Source organism: Crassostrea angulata, chromosome 10, assembly GCF_025612915.1.
Source record: "Crassostrea angulata isolate pt1a10 chromosome 10, ASM2561291v2, whole genome shotgun sequence".
Taxonomy (NCBI): domain Eukaryota; kingdom Metazoa; phylum Mollusca; class Bivalvia; order Ostreida; family Ostreidae; genus Magallana; species Magallana angulata.
Genome location: NC_069120.1, coordinates 28,876,536 through 28,892,145, shown reverse-complemented (window position 1 = coordinate 28,892,145; position 15,610 = coordinate 28,876,536). Strand labels below are relative to the sequence as shown.

Below are 15,610 nucleotides of genomic sequence, written 5' to 3'. Positions count from 1 at the left end.
AGCTTTACCGTGAAAAGTTTTCAACATTTAAAGAGTACAAAAATGTAATATTGATATTGTAACCCACGGAAAATTCACAAGTCGGTTTCCGTTTACAAAGTAGGGAGTCGCCTTGACCGTCGCTCTTCAACTGTCAAATAATTAAACATGGCCAACAATTACATACAGAAAACAAAAACTGTTTTAACAATAGTGAATGATAGAAGATAAGATTTCAAGAGTTACATCAATTAACGAATTACTTAGATTAACTGAGAGTCAGTTTAGAGTATCCCGATCAAAGTCACTCAACACCAGTGACAGGGAAAAGGTGTCGTGTCCAAGGGGAACATTTCACAATGTGATAGTTGCCACTTCCTCTCCAGTCAAGTGGTGTACTTGTCCAATTTTTGAATCTCCTAATTTCATTCTTGTAACTGGGATAGCTTTGCAAAATTGCGATTTTTGAAGAGTTTTGACTCTGCAGTTTGATGGTTAAAGATTATATGTTAAAAGTAATTTTTAGTGCGCATTTTCCAGTTGATTCTTTAAGACCTAGTTATTTAACGCATCCACGAAATTACACCTCCACCAATAAGCAAAAATCTCATAATCCACGAAAATTGCCCCCTACGAAATTAAATGATCCACAGTATTTTCTTACTTCATTAAAAAAAAATAAAGAAAGAACCAGTACATATTAATAAGCTTTCATGAAAACACCGTAGAACCAAATTTTTTTCTACAATAGCGATTTCAAATTCTTTGTTTAACTTTTTTTTTCAAATTTCAATTGAAAATATTGGGGGGAAAGAAAATTCTGCAGTAGATTTTTTAATCAAAAGGCTGTTTTTGAGGTCAATGCAATGATAATAATCAGGGGTTTTCGATGTGAAAATCGGTTCTTTCTCTTGACCGTAGACTCGCACATTAAGCCACGTCTAAATGAAGCCCAGCGCAACAATGCTATTGGTAGATTAGAAGCAGGTGAATCTCAGACAGCTGTAGCAAGGGTCTTAATAGTATCATTTCTCATCTTTAGAATAGGTTTCGACAGCATGGGTCAGCCCGTGACCTTCCAAAGTCAGGCCGACCAAAGATCACCACTGCTGCTCAAGACTGCTTCATAAGGTTACAGCATTTTTGTGAACGATTCAGAATAGCAACCTCAACTGCTTCATCCATTCCTGGAGGGCGTAGGATCTCCGATCAAACGGTCAGAAACCGACTACGAGATACTGGTATCCGAGCAAGACGTCCTGTAAGACTGTTCTTTTGAACCGGCAAAATCGTCAAAACAGGCTTCAGTGGTATCGCACGCATAGAGTCTGGTCACAACAGCGCTGGAATACCGTTTGGTTCAGTGATGAATCAAGGTTCTTGTTGCACCGTGCAGGTGGTCGACCAAGGGTCTACAGACGACACCATGAACGTTTTGCGACTAATTTAGTCCAGGAAGTCGACAGATTTGGAGGCGGACGTATAATGATGTGGGCTGCAATATCCCATACTGAAGAACAGATCTGGTACACGTAAACGGTACTTTGACGGCTCAGCGGTACTGTGACGAAATACTGCAACCACACATTTTTCCAATAGTGCAGAATAATAGCAGAATTTTTCAACATGACAATGCTAGACCCCATACAGCAAGACTTACTACAACTTTCCTACAGACAAACAACATTACTCCTCTTCTTTGGCCCTCCAAATCACCAGATCTGAACCCAACAGAGCATCTTTGGGATGAACTTGACAGACGTGTCAGACAGCGGCAACCTGCACCCCAGTCGCTGCAACAACTTGTGCAAGCGTTACAAGCAGAGTGGACTAACATTCCCCAGCAACTGATTAGAAACTTGACGTCATCAATAGGGAGACGATGCCAGGCTGTTATTGATGCCAACGGTGGGCATACAAGATATTGAACATTTGTGACCTTGAACTTTTGATGTGCAGGAAACTCTTAACAAAAATGATCATTTAAACTTTATGTGATGTTGAATTAATTTATTCAATATAATAATAATAATATATCTTATAACTCTTTTATCTTGTTTGCCTTAATATCTACCAAGTAACTTCATGCGGTTTTTTTTTATTTGAAGAGTATATATAAAGAATTTAGTGTTACTGTAGGTTCCTTATTTTAGGCGAGTACTTAAGTCCGAAATTCAACCGGTTTGCATCAAATCGCGATAATGTTAAATCATGAACGCCGATATGATACCATAGTTACCATCATATAGTTAACATGTCCGAAAATTAAAATCTGCGAGATGTGCTTCTCGTGATTTAACGGGGATGTTAATTCATTTAGTTTAATTAGCAATCTACAGTTTATTCACCTTCCTGGTCAAGTGCAGGTGAATATTATTCAGTTTTGCTTTAAAGCACCAAACACAGTGAGTAATGCCAAATTTCATGAAAGGGCAGAAATAATGATAACAAATTCTTGCAATTTAAAAAGTATCATAACATATTCTCCTTGTAGGTCATGTGCAAATGAATTTGACTTTAAGTTTTCTGGAATGTTAGATTTAAGAATTGTAATGATGTATTTGAAATTTCCGCTTTTTACGACATTTAAATCTTAAATTACATGCAAAAAAATTTTTAATCCATAAAACAATGTATTTCCCAAATCATCATTGTAGGGCTATGTCGGGCTGAAATATGAAATGCTGCTAAAAATACATGCCCTATATACATGTAATTTCATGGAAAAAATATCCAGTCATTATCCAAGCTGTGAATTGACAATTTTAATTATCGACATGTCTTTTAACCAGTGCTATCACTGTTACTATATATCTGTTCTCATCTTTCAATGTAAAACACATGCTTAAAATGCTGTTAATTATTGATACATGTACTTAAAAATGCTTTTGTTTGCTCCCCATTGAAGCCACGGGCCGATTTCAAAACCAAATGAAATTAAAACACCATAATGGCTATCAAAACAACAATTTTTCAGAAAAGCAATAGAGTGAACATGTATGATAAATGTAAATAATTGGAAGATTAAAAAAAAAATAGATTGATGATATATTTGTAAATGTTTGTAATTTGACTTTTTCGTTACTTAAAACACCACAGATTATGTTTCTCCAAATTCTCAGATGTTAATTATACATTTTCATTAACTGAGTAGATTTTCATGTGAAATAATACAGGCACAGATATATGTTTTGTTACTTTTTTTGTTGCCCAAAATACTTGTATAAAAAGATTTATTTTTATAATTTTTTATTTTAATTCTTTTTGCTATTCAGTAGAAAACTTTCAACATGTCTGTACAAAAATGTATTACAGTTTATATCCAAAGTAATCTGATACATTCATACAGTTTATATCCAAAGTAATCTGATACATTCATACAGTACCAGAATCAAGGTAATGATAGAGAATTACTGTAGATACTTGTACACAGTCACTGTGTTGCCGAGATATTCTCCATTAAAAAAGATTGTTCTCGTCATCCATACACAAACTACAGGGATAGATTAAAGGTTGCTTTTTTGTAAGTAGTTCAGACAAGATCTGGCCATCCTGATCCAAAATATGAACATTGTTTTTGATAAAAGCCATATTCATAATATTAACACAAGGAACATAGACCACCAGGATGTGACCGAGGAGATCAGTACAAATACCAAAGGGACAAAATGTTGCCCCCTGACCTTTGTAGGAGAACATGTGTTGTCCTGATTTATTCATCACCACTACAGCATTGTTTGTCGAAGTCTGATGTACAGATATCACCATTGATGTTTTCTGTGATGTATTGTGGATCACCATACAGTCTCTGTCCTTTGTTATCCCTCTGTATGTTCTGTATTTCTTTCCCTGTCTTGCTGTACCTGGTGACTTTAGCTTCTCCATCCTTTCTCAACCCCGCCAGTATGTCCCCATTAATGTGGGAGGAATGAATGCTGAGTGGTTTCCAGTCTCCTGTTTTAATGAATTCAGTGATCCTATTTATGACTTTGTTCTTTCTGTCTGTATAGATCAGATCCCCGTCCTGTGTGACTGTGTGGTAACCATATCCACCACTGGTTTGTATCTTCTGTAACTGATTCCCTTGTAGATCTGTTTGGACAAGGTTACCATCATCATCATCACTCGCCCAAAGCCTGTATGATTTACCTAGTGATATATGATGTACACTGTCAACACCTGGTACGTTGTACTCCCTGACCTTCGTGACAGAGGACGCAAGAGACAGTGTTGGTTTCACGTCAGATTTTTTTCTAGGTTTCAACTGTATATAGACAGTCCCCGTGGGTTTTATTTCTCTGTTCTCTGGTTAAGAGTCAGGAACAGTTACTTTTCCTAGTAGTTTGGTGATGTCCTCCTTGCTGAATTGACCAGCAGTAAATACTGGAGGGACTGGTTTGACCGTCTCTGGTATTGGGTCTATTTTTAGATTTGTTGTACCGGTAACGTCACTCATCAGGGTTTTAATATCTTTAGACGAAAGGTAGCCATGGAACTTCTTGACAAGCTCATGGAGATAAGAAATGTAGCCATTATACTTTTTGTCTTGTGATTTTAACAGTTCTTGGAGTGACTTTTCTATTTCGTTGACTTGTTCTATTTTTTGTGATGTGACTGTGTCAACCATTCTCTTCAGAGATTCAGCTTTAGCCTTCATTGATGTTCTTATGTCGTCCATGATCTTCTTTATTTCCGTAGAATCTTTCTTAATAGATTTGAGTAAATCCTGTGAAGTTGGGAGGAAGTACTCTTCAATTTTGTTGATCTCATCCAGACAAATGGCACATTTTTCTGCATACTCTGTCTCTAAATCTTTAAATGTGTGTCCAGCATGATCTTTGGTTGCACATTTTGAACATACCGGAACTTGACATTGCTCACAAAGCATGTCTACATATCTGTTTACATGGGTGTGACATTTAACTTCAGGAAGTTGTGTTTTGCGTTGTTGGTAAGGAACCGGTTCATGGTTCTTGGTATCTGGACTCCTTTGATGCTCATCTCTGCATTGTTCACACATTGGTAGGTGACAATCATTGCAGTAAAACAAACAGTTCTGTTCACAGACGTCAGTGCCACATACCAAATATTGCTGGGCTGTTGGTGGTGCATGGAATTTCGATGATGCCATCTGTATAAAAATGTTTTATTTTCAAATAAATCCTTGTAAGTCAACAACAGCACTTTCATATTCCAATTATATTTGGTTTAATATTCAAAGTGGTAAATGTTTATTTCTAAAATTGAAAATCTTCTAAAATTGAAGAAAAAAATGTTTAATTCTTATATGATAGGAAATATGAAAACTACTATAGTTTTTAAATCAAGATAAATTTAAGAATATTTTCATGTACAACCAAATTTTCAATTGTCACAAGACACATGCCTGTATATATTTAAACCCACTGAGTATATTTTTAATCCTTTTAAAACGTCTGTGAGCATTTTCGTTTATGAGTAAAACTGGATCTTACTCGCTATATCAATGACAATTTTAAATGAAATTTATACCCCCTAGGAACAATAAATTAACAGGAAAAATAAACTCCCACCATTAAAACTTAAAAACTAATTTAAGTAATAAAGTTTTTTGGTTTTTTTAATTGTTTGTTCAAATAAGTAAAAAAAACATAGTGTTTTACTTTCAAGGAATATTCTTATGTATATAAATCAATAAGGTTTTAGCAACAATGAGCACCGACTGACAACAAACCATTTGGCTTATCCATTTATTGCAACTAGCATTTCCTCTTCTGGTGTTCTCTTCTGGCCAACCCCTCCTCTTTTCACCTCCCCCTACCCCAAACACCCCCCCCCCCAAAAAAAAATCAATTTAAAAATTAAATATATGAATTTTTGCAAAACAAATTTATTCACTACATGGTGAAAATATAACGGTGATTATTTCCCATATTCATTATCTCTTTTCAGCTTTGCAAATGTTAGCCGTGCCCAATATGTCCCCTGACTTTGATGTTACAATTATTAGTGTTGTGTAATAAGTTTGCAATTATTAAGTTCTAGAAAAAAAGTGATTTGTATCCATTTCATTGTCTTTAATTATATACACACAACCTTACCTTCTAAAGATATTTTCTTGAGTAATGGAAAGAAATTCACGCAACAGACTGTTGGATTTGAACGAGTTGGCGAGATTGTAATTATTTCCTGAGTATTTATTAAAATAACTAGTGCGCAAAAAGATTATATCGGATTTGTGGTAGGCAGGAAGCTCAGCATATTTTAGCCTTCTCCCACATCAAGGTCAGAACAAACATTTTCAATATATACAACTCAGAATCTACAAACAGATACATTGATTAAATATCAGGACATCGCCCCCCCTTTCTTTTTCTAATTTGTATGTGAATAATTTGGAGTAATTATTTGAATTTTTAGATTACTTCTAAAGCATCTGAATTGTTTATTCAAATACAATAAAACGTATTTAGTACGAACACAGATGTAGCGAAATCTCAGATATAGCAAAGTGTTGTGGTAGCCCTGGCAATAACTCTTAACAAAGCCTTGTAAATTATAACCGTCATGGTTAAACAAACTTCGTAAAAACTAATATCGAATTATTTATTTAACTAGGTTGTTACTGGGGGGTTTTCCTGGCAGATGGATTTCACCCTATTCATTGCTATGACTATTTAATTTTTTTTTTGGTTAAAATTTAAAGTAATTTGGAAAACATATAAAGAAAATTATACTAGTTCAGTCTAATACTGTGTGAAATTTTGTGTAAATTTGTATATATTTTATTGATAGTATACTGTAGTAATTTTAACATGACAAACTAAGTGTGTTTATATTTCTTTCCTTCTCAAATTTTGTATTTAAAGTCTTATACGCCTTTCAATCATTACAATGTGCTGACAATACACAGGAAATTAATTTTGCGTGGTAAAAGTAAAATGAGAACCCCACAAAGAGTAATAACGGAAAAACCTGGGGGGGGGGGGGGGTTGGTTATTGGAGAACTATAAGTTTTTTCCTTAAAATTGAAATAAAAACTCTAGATGAAATCTTAACTAGGTATCTCTGAATTTATTTAAGGTAAATATCAATGAACCTGCTCGTACACAGTCAAGCTCTCCGCACCTGCTAATCATGCTGACAGGCTTAGAAAAGATCTGAGATTGACTCATTTGTTTTTACACTGTAAAAAGTCACACAGAGGTGTGAAGGATTATCATGATTATGGAAATATTGTTTAAGCTGTACTGTATGATATGTGAGTTATAATTTAAAAGTTAGACTGACCAATATTTTGGACAAAAACATTGCCAAGTGAAATAAAAAAAACTGCTCGACATCTCTGATGAAGTATTACTTCAGACTCTTAGAACAAAAACACACTGTTGCATGTGCTATTCATGCCCGTGGTCTAGGTTACTTTCTCTTATCTTACCTTGATCACCATTAACAAATGAACAATTTATTCATTGAAGCAATTCGTACTAAATGGCCGTTTTGATATGCAGCCATGAGCCAGACTTACTTTGCGCCAAAATTCAGTCATCGAGAGGCTACCGAGTTTGGATTCAGTATAGTGCAGTTCAAGTAATTGGATGGTACTGTCAATGCAAAGTAGGAACTCGTGTTGTAGGGACATATTCACACGTCACGTCGATCATATGGTATCTGGGACTTGGTCGATTCAACGAAAGAAGTTTTGAAAGTCTTCGTGATTGGAGCAAATATCTACTGGACGCCCAGGATATTCCAGAACCACTCGCCATCGATGAAAGTAAAAATGAAGATGTGCGTGAGGAAGAATGATGAAATCAGCTGTTTGTGGTATTGCAAGTAACTTGCAATTTCGACATCTGTACAACATTAAACCTTTAAACTGATTTTGAAAACTTCTTTCTTTGCTCATTAATGAAAAATATTTGAATGTAAAATTAAATTAGCTTTCTCTTGTTTTGGACAATCATTGAACAAAAGGCTTTATTAAAATTATTAATATTACTTTAATTTATGTCTACAGCAGATTGAACATTGACCTTAGTTTCAATTAAGATACTAATTGTACAATAACAACTTATATAATGTAATACGAACCATATGACAATGGTTTACTTTGGTGGGGGCACTTAATAATAATGAAAACATGTAATTTCATTTACTTTTCAAAGTTTATTTCTATATTATTTTTATTCCATATATGCATAATTATTCAAATGTTTTGTAACTTTCAAGGTTTGACTTCATACGAAATATTACATTTGATAATTAGTATGCTAGTTTGTACAATTTATTGTAATGTTTGAAATTCGTTGCTATGGCAACTACAATACATTTAAATAAAACATTTATTAATAAACCATTTGTATTTTTAAATTACAGAATTAATATGATAAAATTGTAAAGAGTTTTAAAACATAAGAAATTGAAGTTCTAACATCAAGAACAAATATATTCGTCAGTTGTAAATACACTGTGCGTCATAAATATACAGTGCTAGGGCTTTTAACAATATCATATTCAAACCCAAATTATTTAAAAACTAGACTTCAAAAATGAAAAATCTGACCAATTGTGCTTAGAGGATATGATATCAGTACTTTATGTAAAAAATTAATAATTTCTGAGATGAGGCCATTTTAAGCCCTTTTTGCCCTTTCTTCTTTAAGCCATTGTACCAAAGGGACGAAACTTTGACCCCTGACCTTTGAAGGAGAATCTGTGTTGTTCTGATTTTTACCACAACAGCTCGTTTTTTAACAATGTATTTCAAAACAGTTTTTAAAAACAAAAACAAAATTAATGCATGTACTCATACACAAACGTCGTGATACCAAATCGCGTATAATTCTTGAATTTTAGCATAGAACTGTGTGAACATTTTAATCTTTGATATTTCTGATTACAGTTTACCCACATAGAACACCAAGTTAAATAATCCACCATTAAAACAATTTTTAAAATTGTAAACAAGTTTTCTTTTTATAATTTCAAAGTAAATCAATATTGATATGTTAAAACTATCCTTTTATATAATCATTTAATTTAATTTTTATATTTACTCTCCATGGACAATTTTAGATGAACCAATATAGTTTAAGCAACCTTTAAAACAAGTGATGAGCACTGACGCACTGACTGTCTTGTGTATTTATGTAACTAGCAATCCATGTTGGCATCATCCCTTCTTTCAAAACTGTGATTTAACCCATTTTATATCATATTTTTATCTTTACAGATCTCCACTTCTCAATACCTAACCTGACCTTTTTGAAATTTTTTCAGGTGTGTAATTTGTTTATCACAATAATTGCCAAAAAGTATTTTTTTCATCATTTTTGGTGTCTTAAACACATAATTCTAGTATCCTACTTGTCTAAAAAGTATTCATCTGCGTAAAGGAGGGAAATTCACACAGTACACATGGTTGTAGACATTGGTGTCCAAGATTATACTCTAAACTCTAAAATTAATAAACAATCTAGATGTGTATTAAAATGGAGATATAGTAAAATAATGGTTTCAGAATGTCTATTTGGTGCTTGGTCAGTAATGTTGATTTAATGTATTATTTCCCGTACTTTACAGCTTTAAAAAATTATATTGAGTATTAAATAATTTCCTGACATTGAAATTGAATCACGAGAAAGTAATGAGTATGTGTTCAAATCAACATAATTTTAAAGAGGAGGTCAAGAGCATGTTTTATTTTGTTTTAAGAGGGATTGTAGGCATTGAAGATGTAATTCATTACTAGTGTTACAAGAGGCCCATGGGCCCTATCAATCACATGAGCAAATGCAGTGTGGCCATTATAAAGTATATTCATGTGCATTTTAATTATAGGGCCAATAAAATTATTTTTAATATTCCCTGATTGTTTAATCCAACAAACTTTATAAATTCTAATACAAAATATTTAAAAAATGTAGCATAACATACAGTGACAAAATCTTAAGTACAAAAACAATTTCTCCACCCTATCCTAGATAATCATTAGAACCCTGACATAAACACAAGAACCCCTGAACCAGGGGCCATGAAATTATAATTAAGCGCGAATTTCCACTGTTTAGCTACAAGTCCACTTTTATTTGAGCCTCTATTCATAATATAGTAAAAACATCGATTGTTTTGCAAATAATAATTCCTTTTTATAAATACTTTTTGTGTTTAGAGCAAATTTTGTTCATGACATTGATTTTTATAACAATTCGAATTTTACAACTCAGAACCTCGGTAAACAACACCCTTAACATCAGCTCATTGCAAAAATTGATCAAATGGAATCACAAGAGTAATTAGTACTTATTAATTTTATTTTTATTTCCTCTTTTGTGACCCTAAAGAAAAAAATTGTTGCTCAATATTTCCAGCTGTTTATACATTTTGATGAACTGAGTAGATTCCGTGTACTAGTATTCCCTTTTAATTTTTCCCTTTTTTATTTACAGTAGATCGTTTTCAGCATTTGATATTCAAAATACTAGTAATCTGATATAATTGTAGAATATAAGAATTAAGGTGATAATTATTGTAGATATTTGTACACTGTCACTGTGTAGGTGGAATAGTCTCCGATATGAAGATTGTTACTTTCATCCACAAACACACTCAGGGGAGCCTCTATTCCATGCTGTTGTGTAAGTAAAAGTGACAAGAACTGACCATCCTGGTCAAGGATATGAATGGTGTAATTGTTAGCATCCATAAATAAGCTAATGAGGGGAATATTGCACACCAGAATGTGACCAAGGAGATCAGTACAGATACCACAGGGACGAAACTCTGACCCGTGACCCGTGTAGGAAGAAATATGTTGTCCCAATTTATTCACCACCACTACAGCTTCTTTTTCAAAGTCGGATGTACAGATATCACCATTGATGTTTTCTGTGATGTAGTGTGGGTCACTATACATTTTCTGTTCTTCTTCGTCTCTCTCTATATTCTGTAATTCTTTCCCTGTTTTGTTGTACCTGATGACTTTAGCCTCTCTACTCTTTTCTTGCGTGTTTGTTTTCAGTCCCACCAGTTTGTCCCCATTAATGTGGGAAGAGTAGATGCTGATATGTGCCCAGTCTCCTGTTTCAATAAATTTAGTGATTGTATCATCCTGTTTTATCTTATTAACGACTTTGTTCTTTCTGTCTGTATAGATTAGTTCCCCTGTCTGTGTTACTGTGTGGTAGCCATGTTTGCCATTGGTTTTTATCTTCTGTTGCTGTTTCACTTGAAGATCTCTTAGGACAAGGTTACCAAATAAATCACTGACCCAGAGTCTACCGGATTTACCTCCTGATATATGATCTACGTTGTCAACATCTTGCACTATGTACTTCCTGATCTTGGTGGCAAAGGAAGACAAAGACAGTGTTGGTTTTGTATCAGATTTCTTTATGTCTTGTTTCTTCTCTTTCATTGTATGTTTCATCTGTGTGGATTCAGTTTTATTGGGTTTTATTTCTCTGTTCTCTGGTTTATTGTCAGGAACAGTTACCCTACCCAGTAGTTTGGCGACATCCTCCTTTGTGTATTGACCAACAGTAAATACTGGAGGGACTGGTTTGGTTGTTAGTGGTATGGGGTCTACTTTTAAATTCGTTGTTATATCACTTATCAATGTGATAATATCTTTGGAACAATGGTACTCATAAAACGTTTTGACAAGATCATGGAGGTACGAAATGTAACCATTATACCTGTTTTCTTGGGATCTTAACAAACGAAGAAGTGACTGTTCGATTTTGTTGACCTTTGTGCTCAAACTATGTTCATCCACTAATATAAAAAATGCCCAGATTATCTGTTTTGAAATGCCCCCTCTACCGCTTCAGGTTTCAATACACATCCCGAAATTGAAAGTCTACGGAGATTTTGCATTGCAACAGCCATTAATAAGCCCGGATGATAACGTTAAAAAATCGCGCGATGTATTCCGAGTGTATTCCGAATGGAGAAAAGATGTTAACATTCCCCATTATAAATCTCCGTAAGGAATCTGTTTTCGTTCCTGTGAATTTTTCTGAGTGGAAAGGGATAATTGTTCAATGAAGATATCTTGGATATATTCCCTTTTAACGATTTCAACTGTATTTCTTTCACAGGTATGTGTTATTTTATTAAAAATCATCAAAAAGCGATGGAAGCAATAACTTGGGACAGACTATAGTGGATTTAAGCAAATCCTGTGAAGTTGGGAGGAAATATTCTTCAATTTTATTAATTTCATTCAGACAAAGTCCACATTTTTCTGCATACACTGTTTCTAAATCTATAAATGTGTGTCCACCATGGTCTTTGGTTGCACATTTTGAACATACCGGACCCTGACATTGCTCACAAAGCATGACTAGATATCTGTTTACATGGGTTTGGCATTTAACTTCAGGAAGTGTCTTTGGCGTTGTTGGTATATAAGGGACGACTTCATGGTCCTTCGTTTCCAGACTCTTCTGATGTTCATCTCTGCAGTGTTTACACATTTGTTGGTGACAATTATTGCAATAAAACTGGCAGTTGTTCCAACAGTCTTCAGTGCCACACACCAAGTAGTGCTGGGCTGTTGGTGGTGCATGGAATTTCGATGATGCCATCTGTAATTTAATATTTGATAATTTAGTTTTTGTTGTAAAGTGCTTTCTGAATGGCTAACAAAATACCATATATCGTATAAAGATAGTCGGCTACGTTAGAGTAAAATTATTGAAAAAAACGTATCAATTTTGTACAAATCGTCAGTCCAAGAGTGTCGAATATTTTTTCTTCCTTAACTGTGTGAAGAGTTATGATTCTTTGTTCGAAATGATATATTTTACTTATTTCCATTTTAATTTCATCAAAATTTACAATAATAGCGACTTTTTGAAGTATAATTTAAGTAAAAGTATATGCTTATTGAAATTCTAATAGAGGGTTGAATAAAAATTGATGACGTGTTTAGAAATGGTAGAAAAAAACAACAATCCCTATTGTCTACTTTATGGTGCACTCAAATGGAAGACCTTTCATTGCTCGCAACGAGCGTCTAGTTATTTTTTTTCCGTCACGTTTTCAGTGAAAGATAACGTTAAAGATTTTATGTTTTTGCTTGTTCACAATTTTTCTTCCAAAGTTATTAAGACAGGACTTTCAAATTTTTAGGGATGGTAAAGACTTTACGGCCGCAATGCCCTTTGCATATCTGAACGTCCGCCGTCACATCCGATCGTCACTTTTTTTATTTTTTATGTTTTTATTCGGTAGAGACGCTCTCTTAACTTCCGAATATGAAAATCCATGCATTCTCGAGTTTTTGGGCTCCAAAGTCCTGAAGGGAGAGTCCGTGTAAGTCGTTAGAGTGTTGGACTTGTTCCCAGGCGATCCAGGTTCAGTCCCCGAGTGCCGAATATTTTTTCTTCCTTAATTGTGTGAAGAGTTATGATTTTATATTTGAAATGATAGATTCTACTTATTTCTAATTTAATTTTATCAAAAGTCACCATATAGTATATATTTTATAGTATGATTGAAGTATGATTATATCCCTCTTGAAATTCTAATAGAGGGTTGGATGGAATTTGATGACGCGTTAGAATTGAAAGAAAAGAAAAACTAGTTATCACGTAATAAGGGATTTTTATACATTATCCACAAATGTGTGTGTGTGTGTGTGGGGGGGGGGGGGGGTAATATCGATTATTCATAGTATTAATTAAAACAGAAATCGCACGGAAGACCTACTCGTTACGAGATCGTATCTGGTATTTATCCTATATTTGTTCATGTCTTGGAAACAAACAATGAAACCTACTAGTATTTAACATCTAACACAATAACTTTCTAAATTATTGTAAACGTCTCTTTGCTTCCAAACAGTTCGTTTCTTGAATGCTCAAAGATAGCAAAATTAGTTCCCGTTTTCTTCTTTTAGTGCAAGGTTTCATCCTATTGTTGGTGCCTTTCGTCTAGATGTATCCTCACTTTTGAAAAAAAAAATTACAAACGTCTTTGACTGGGAGCCCATATTGTATTATCAATTGTTGGTCTCCTTTCATTTACATTGAAACTAAGGTAATGCTATCAAAATCAGCATTGAAAGTCTGACAGTGTATTGAGCAAATTGTTCTGGTATGTTTAAATGCAATCCCATATATTAAAGTTAACTGAATTGTTTGATGTTTATTCAGATCATTCTATTCCACAAAGTATAATCATTTCTATAAATGGTTTACTTGTAGCGCGCACAGGATTGAGGTTTCATATTCATTTAGTCAATTTTTCTTACAACACTGTGGAATCGTTGATTGCAAGAAACTTATCAAATGATTAAGAGTTTTGTAAGAAACCAAATCTTGATTTTATTTTATTAATCTAATTTTATTTATTTACCTAATACGTGCCACAATAGCAATTCGGAGTCCATAACATGGATAATTAAACAAGAGGAACACATCGTTCACCTGAGCAACACTGGCTTTAAATGGGCGTTCAAAGGATGTTGTGCCATATGGCCCCTCGGAAGATTAACCATGAATGAATATCTAAATTTTAAACTTATTTTTTGCATATACTTAATTTTTGACATGTTTACCTTCATGAAATACCATTTTTACCGAAAATAAGATCATATGCAATATTAATAACTAAATTTTCAGTTCACGGTGTTCAGTTCCCTTTATTTTAGCACCCCCCCCCCCCCCCCTCACCACTTATACATGAGAGCATAAAGGTACATTTTCTCCCTCCACTACTTACTAGTTATTGTATTTTTATTTAAGTGTACCTCAATGCACCATATTGAATGCGCTCAATTCCTCAAATTAAAAACATTGAAGATTTTATTGGCCTTCTCCATTATAAACGATTATCGTTTACCAGGCATGAATTCATTTCGTATGACGTTTTATATCCTTACTCACTTGACTGATGAATAAACTTAACTGAATAATGTTGTTTCGTATGTTAAAGAGGTATAATTCAAATCAATGTATTGGCAGGCATGTCGCTCTATTGTACCTAGGCCGACCCATTATTTTCATCTTTATTAAAAAACAAATGTCTACAAACAAAGATGATTTTTTTTCTCATAATAATAATGTGTCAGGACTATGGAAACTGTTTAAAAGACGTCGTTTTATTAACTTGCGTTTTATCAAAAGTATCAAAAATTTGTGTAGATTTTATGCAATTCATTGTTTAAAAAGGGGCACCAGAAAGTATTTACAGCATGTCATCCTTTTAGCAAGACATTTGAGTTTTAGCAAGACTTCAGCGTCAATCGTAGAATTATAAGCAAGATACATAGCTTGGTTTGAGTCATGTTTTTGTTCATATGAGTTTATTACATTCAACTTAAGATTTTTAAACTTGGTATTTCCTATTCAGCATAGCTGTCTTTAAAATATAAACGAACTAAAGCATGACCTCAGGCTCAGCTTTGTGTACAAACATACAGTAGCATTGTGCCCAAAGCTCTGTATCTTGCTTGTAACTCGAAGCTTGACTCTCAGCAGGTAAGTAAATAGAAATTTATAAACAATTAAAACAAGAGAAAAATGCACCAAAACAAATAAAAAAACACGATTTATTTTTCATCATATATATACTTATTTATCACAGATATAAGACACAAAGTAAAAATTTGGGTGGGATTTATTTTAATGTAATTGGCTTA

At 33.8% G+C, this 15,610-nt stretch overlaps 1 protein-coding gene and 1 pseudogene across 1 annotated transcript; both read right to left on the bottom strand.

Annotated features, from left to right (window-relative positions):
- Nucleotides 1–3,389: 3,389 nt before the first annotated feature.
- On the bottom strand, nucleotides 3,390–5,110 carry LOC128167537 (uncharacterized; annotated as a pseudogene).
- A 5,165-nt stretch (nucleotides 5,111–10,275) lies between these two features.
- LOC128165917 (uncharacterized) lies at nucleotides 10,276–12,551 on the bottom strand. The gene is made up of 2 exons (XM_052830859.1): nucleotides 12,123–12,551; nucleotides 10,276–11,770 (listed from the first exon to the last, which is right to left on the bottom strand). The coding sequence occupies exons 1-2, from the start codon at nucleotides 12,549–12,551 to the stop codon at nucleotides 10,487–10,489; spliced, it is 1,713 nt and encodes a 570-aa protein (XP_052686819.1). The 3' UTR covers nucleotides 10,276–10,486.
- Nucleotides 12,552–15,610: the final 3,059 nt, after the last annotated feature.

What these genes read in the sequence shown, in the direction of transcription:
- LOC128165917 (XM_052830859.1), bottom strand. Translation starts at nt 12,551, where the DNA reads ATGGCATCATCGAAATTCCATGCACCACCAACAGCCCAGCACTACTTG. An exon ending in ATTTGCTTAAATCCACTATA is followed by an intron (nt 11,771 to 12,122) that starts GTCTGTCCCAAG and finishes AGAGGGGGCATT; the next exon opens with TCAAAACAGATAATCTGGGC.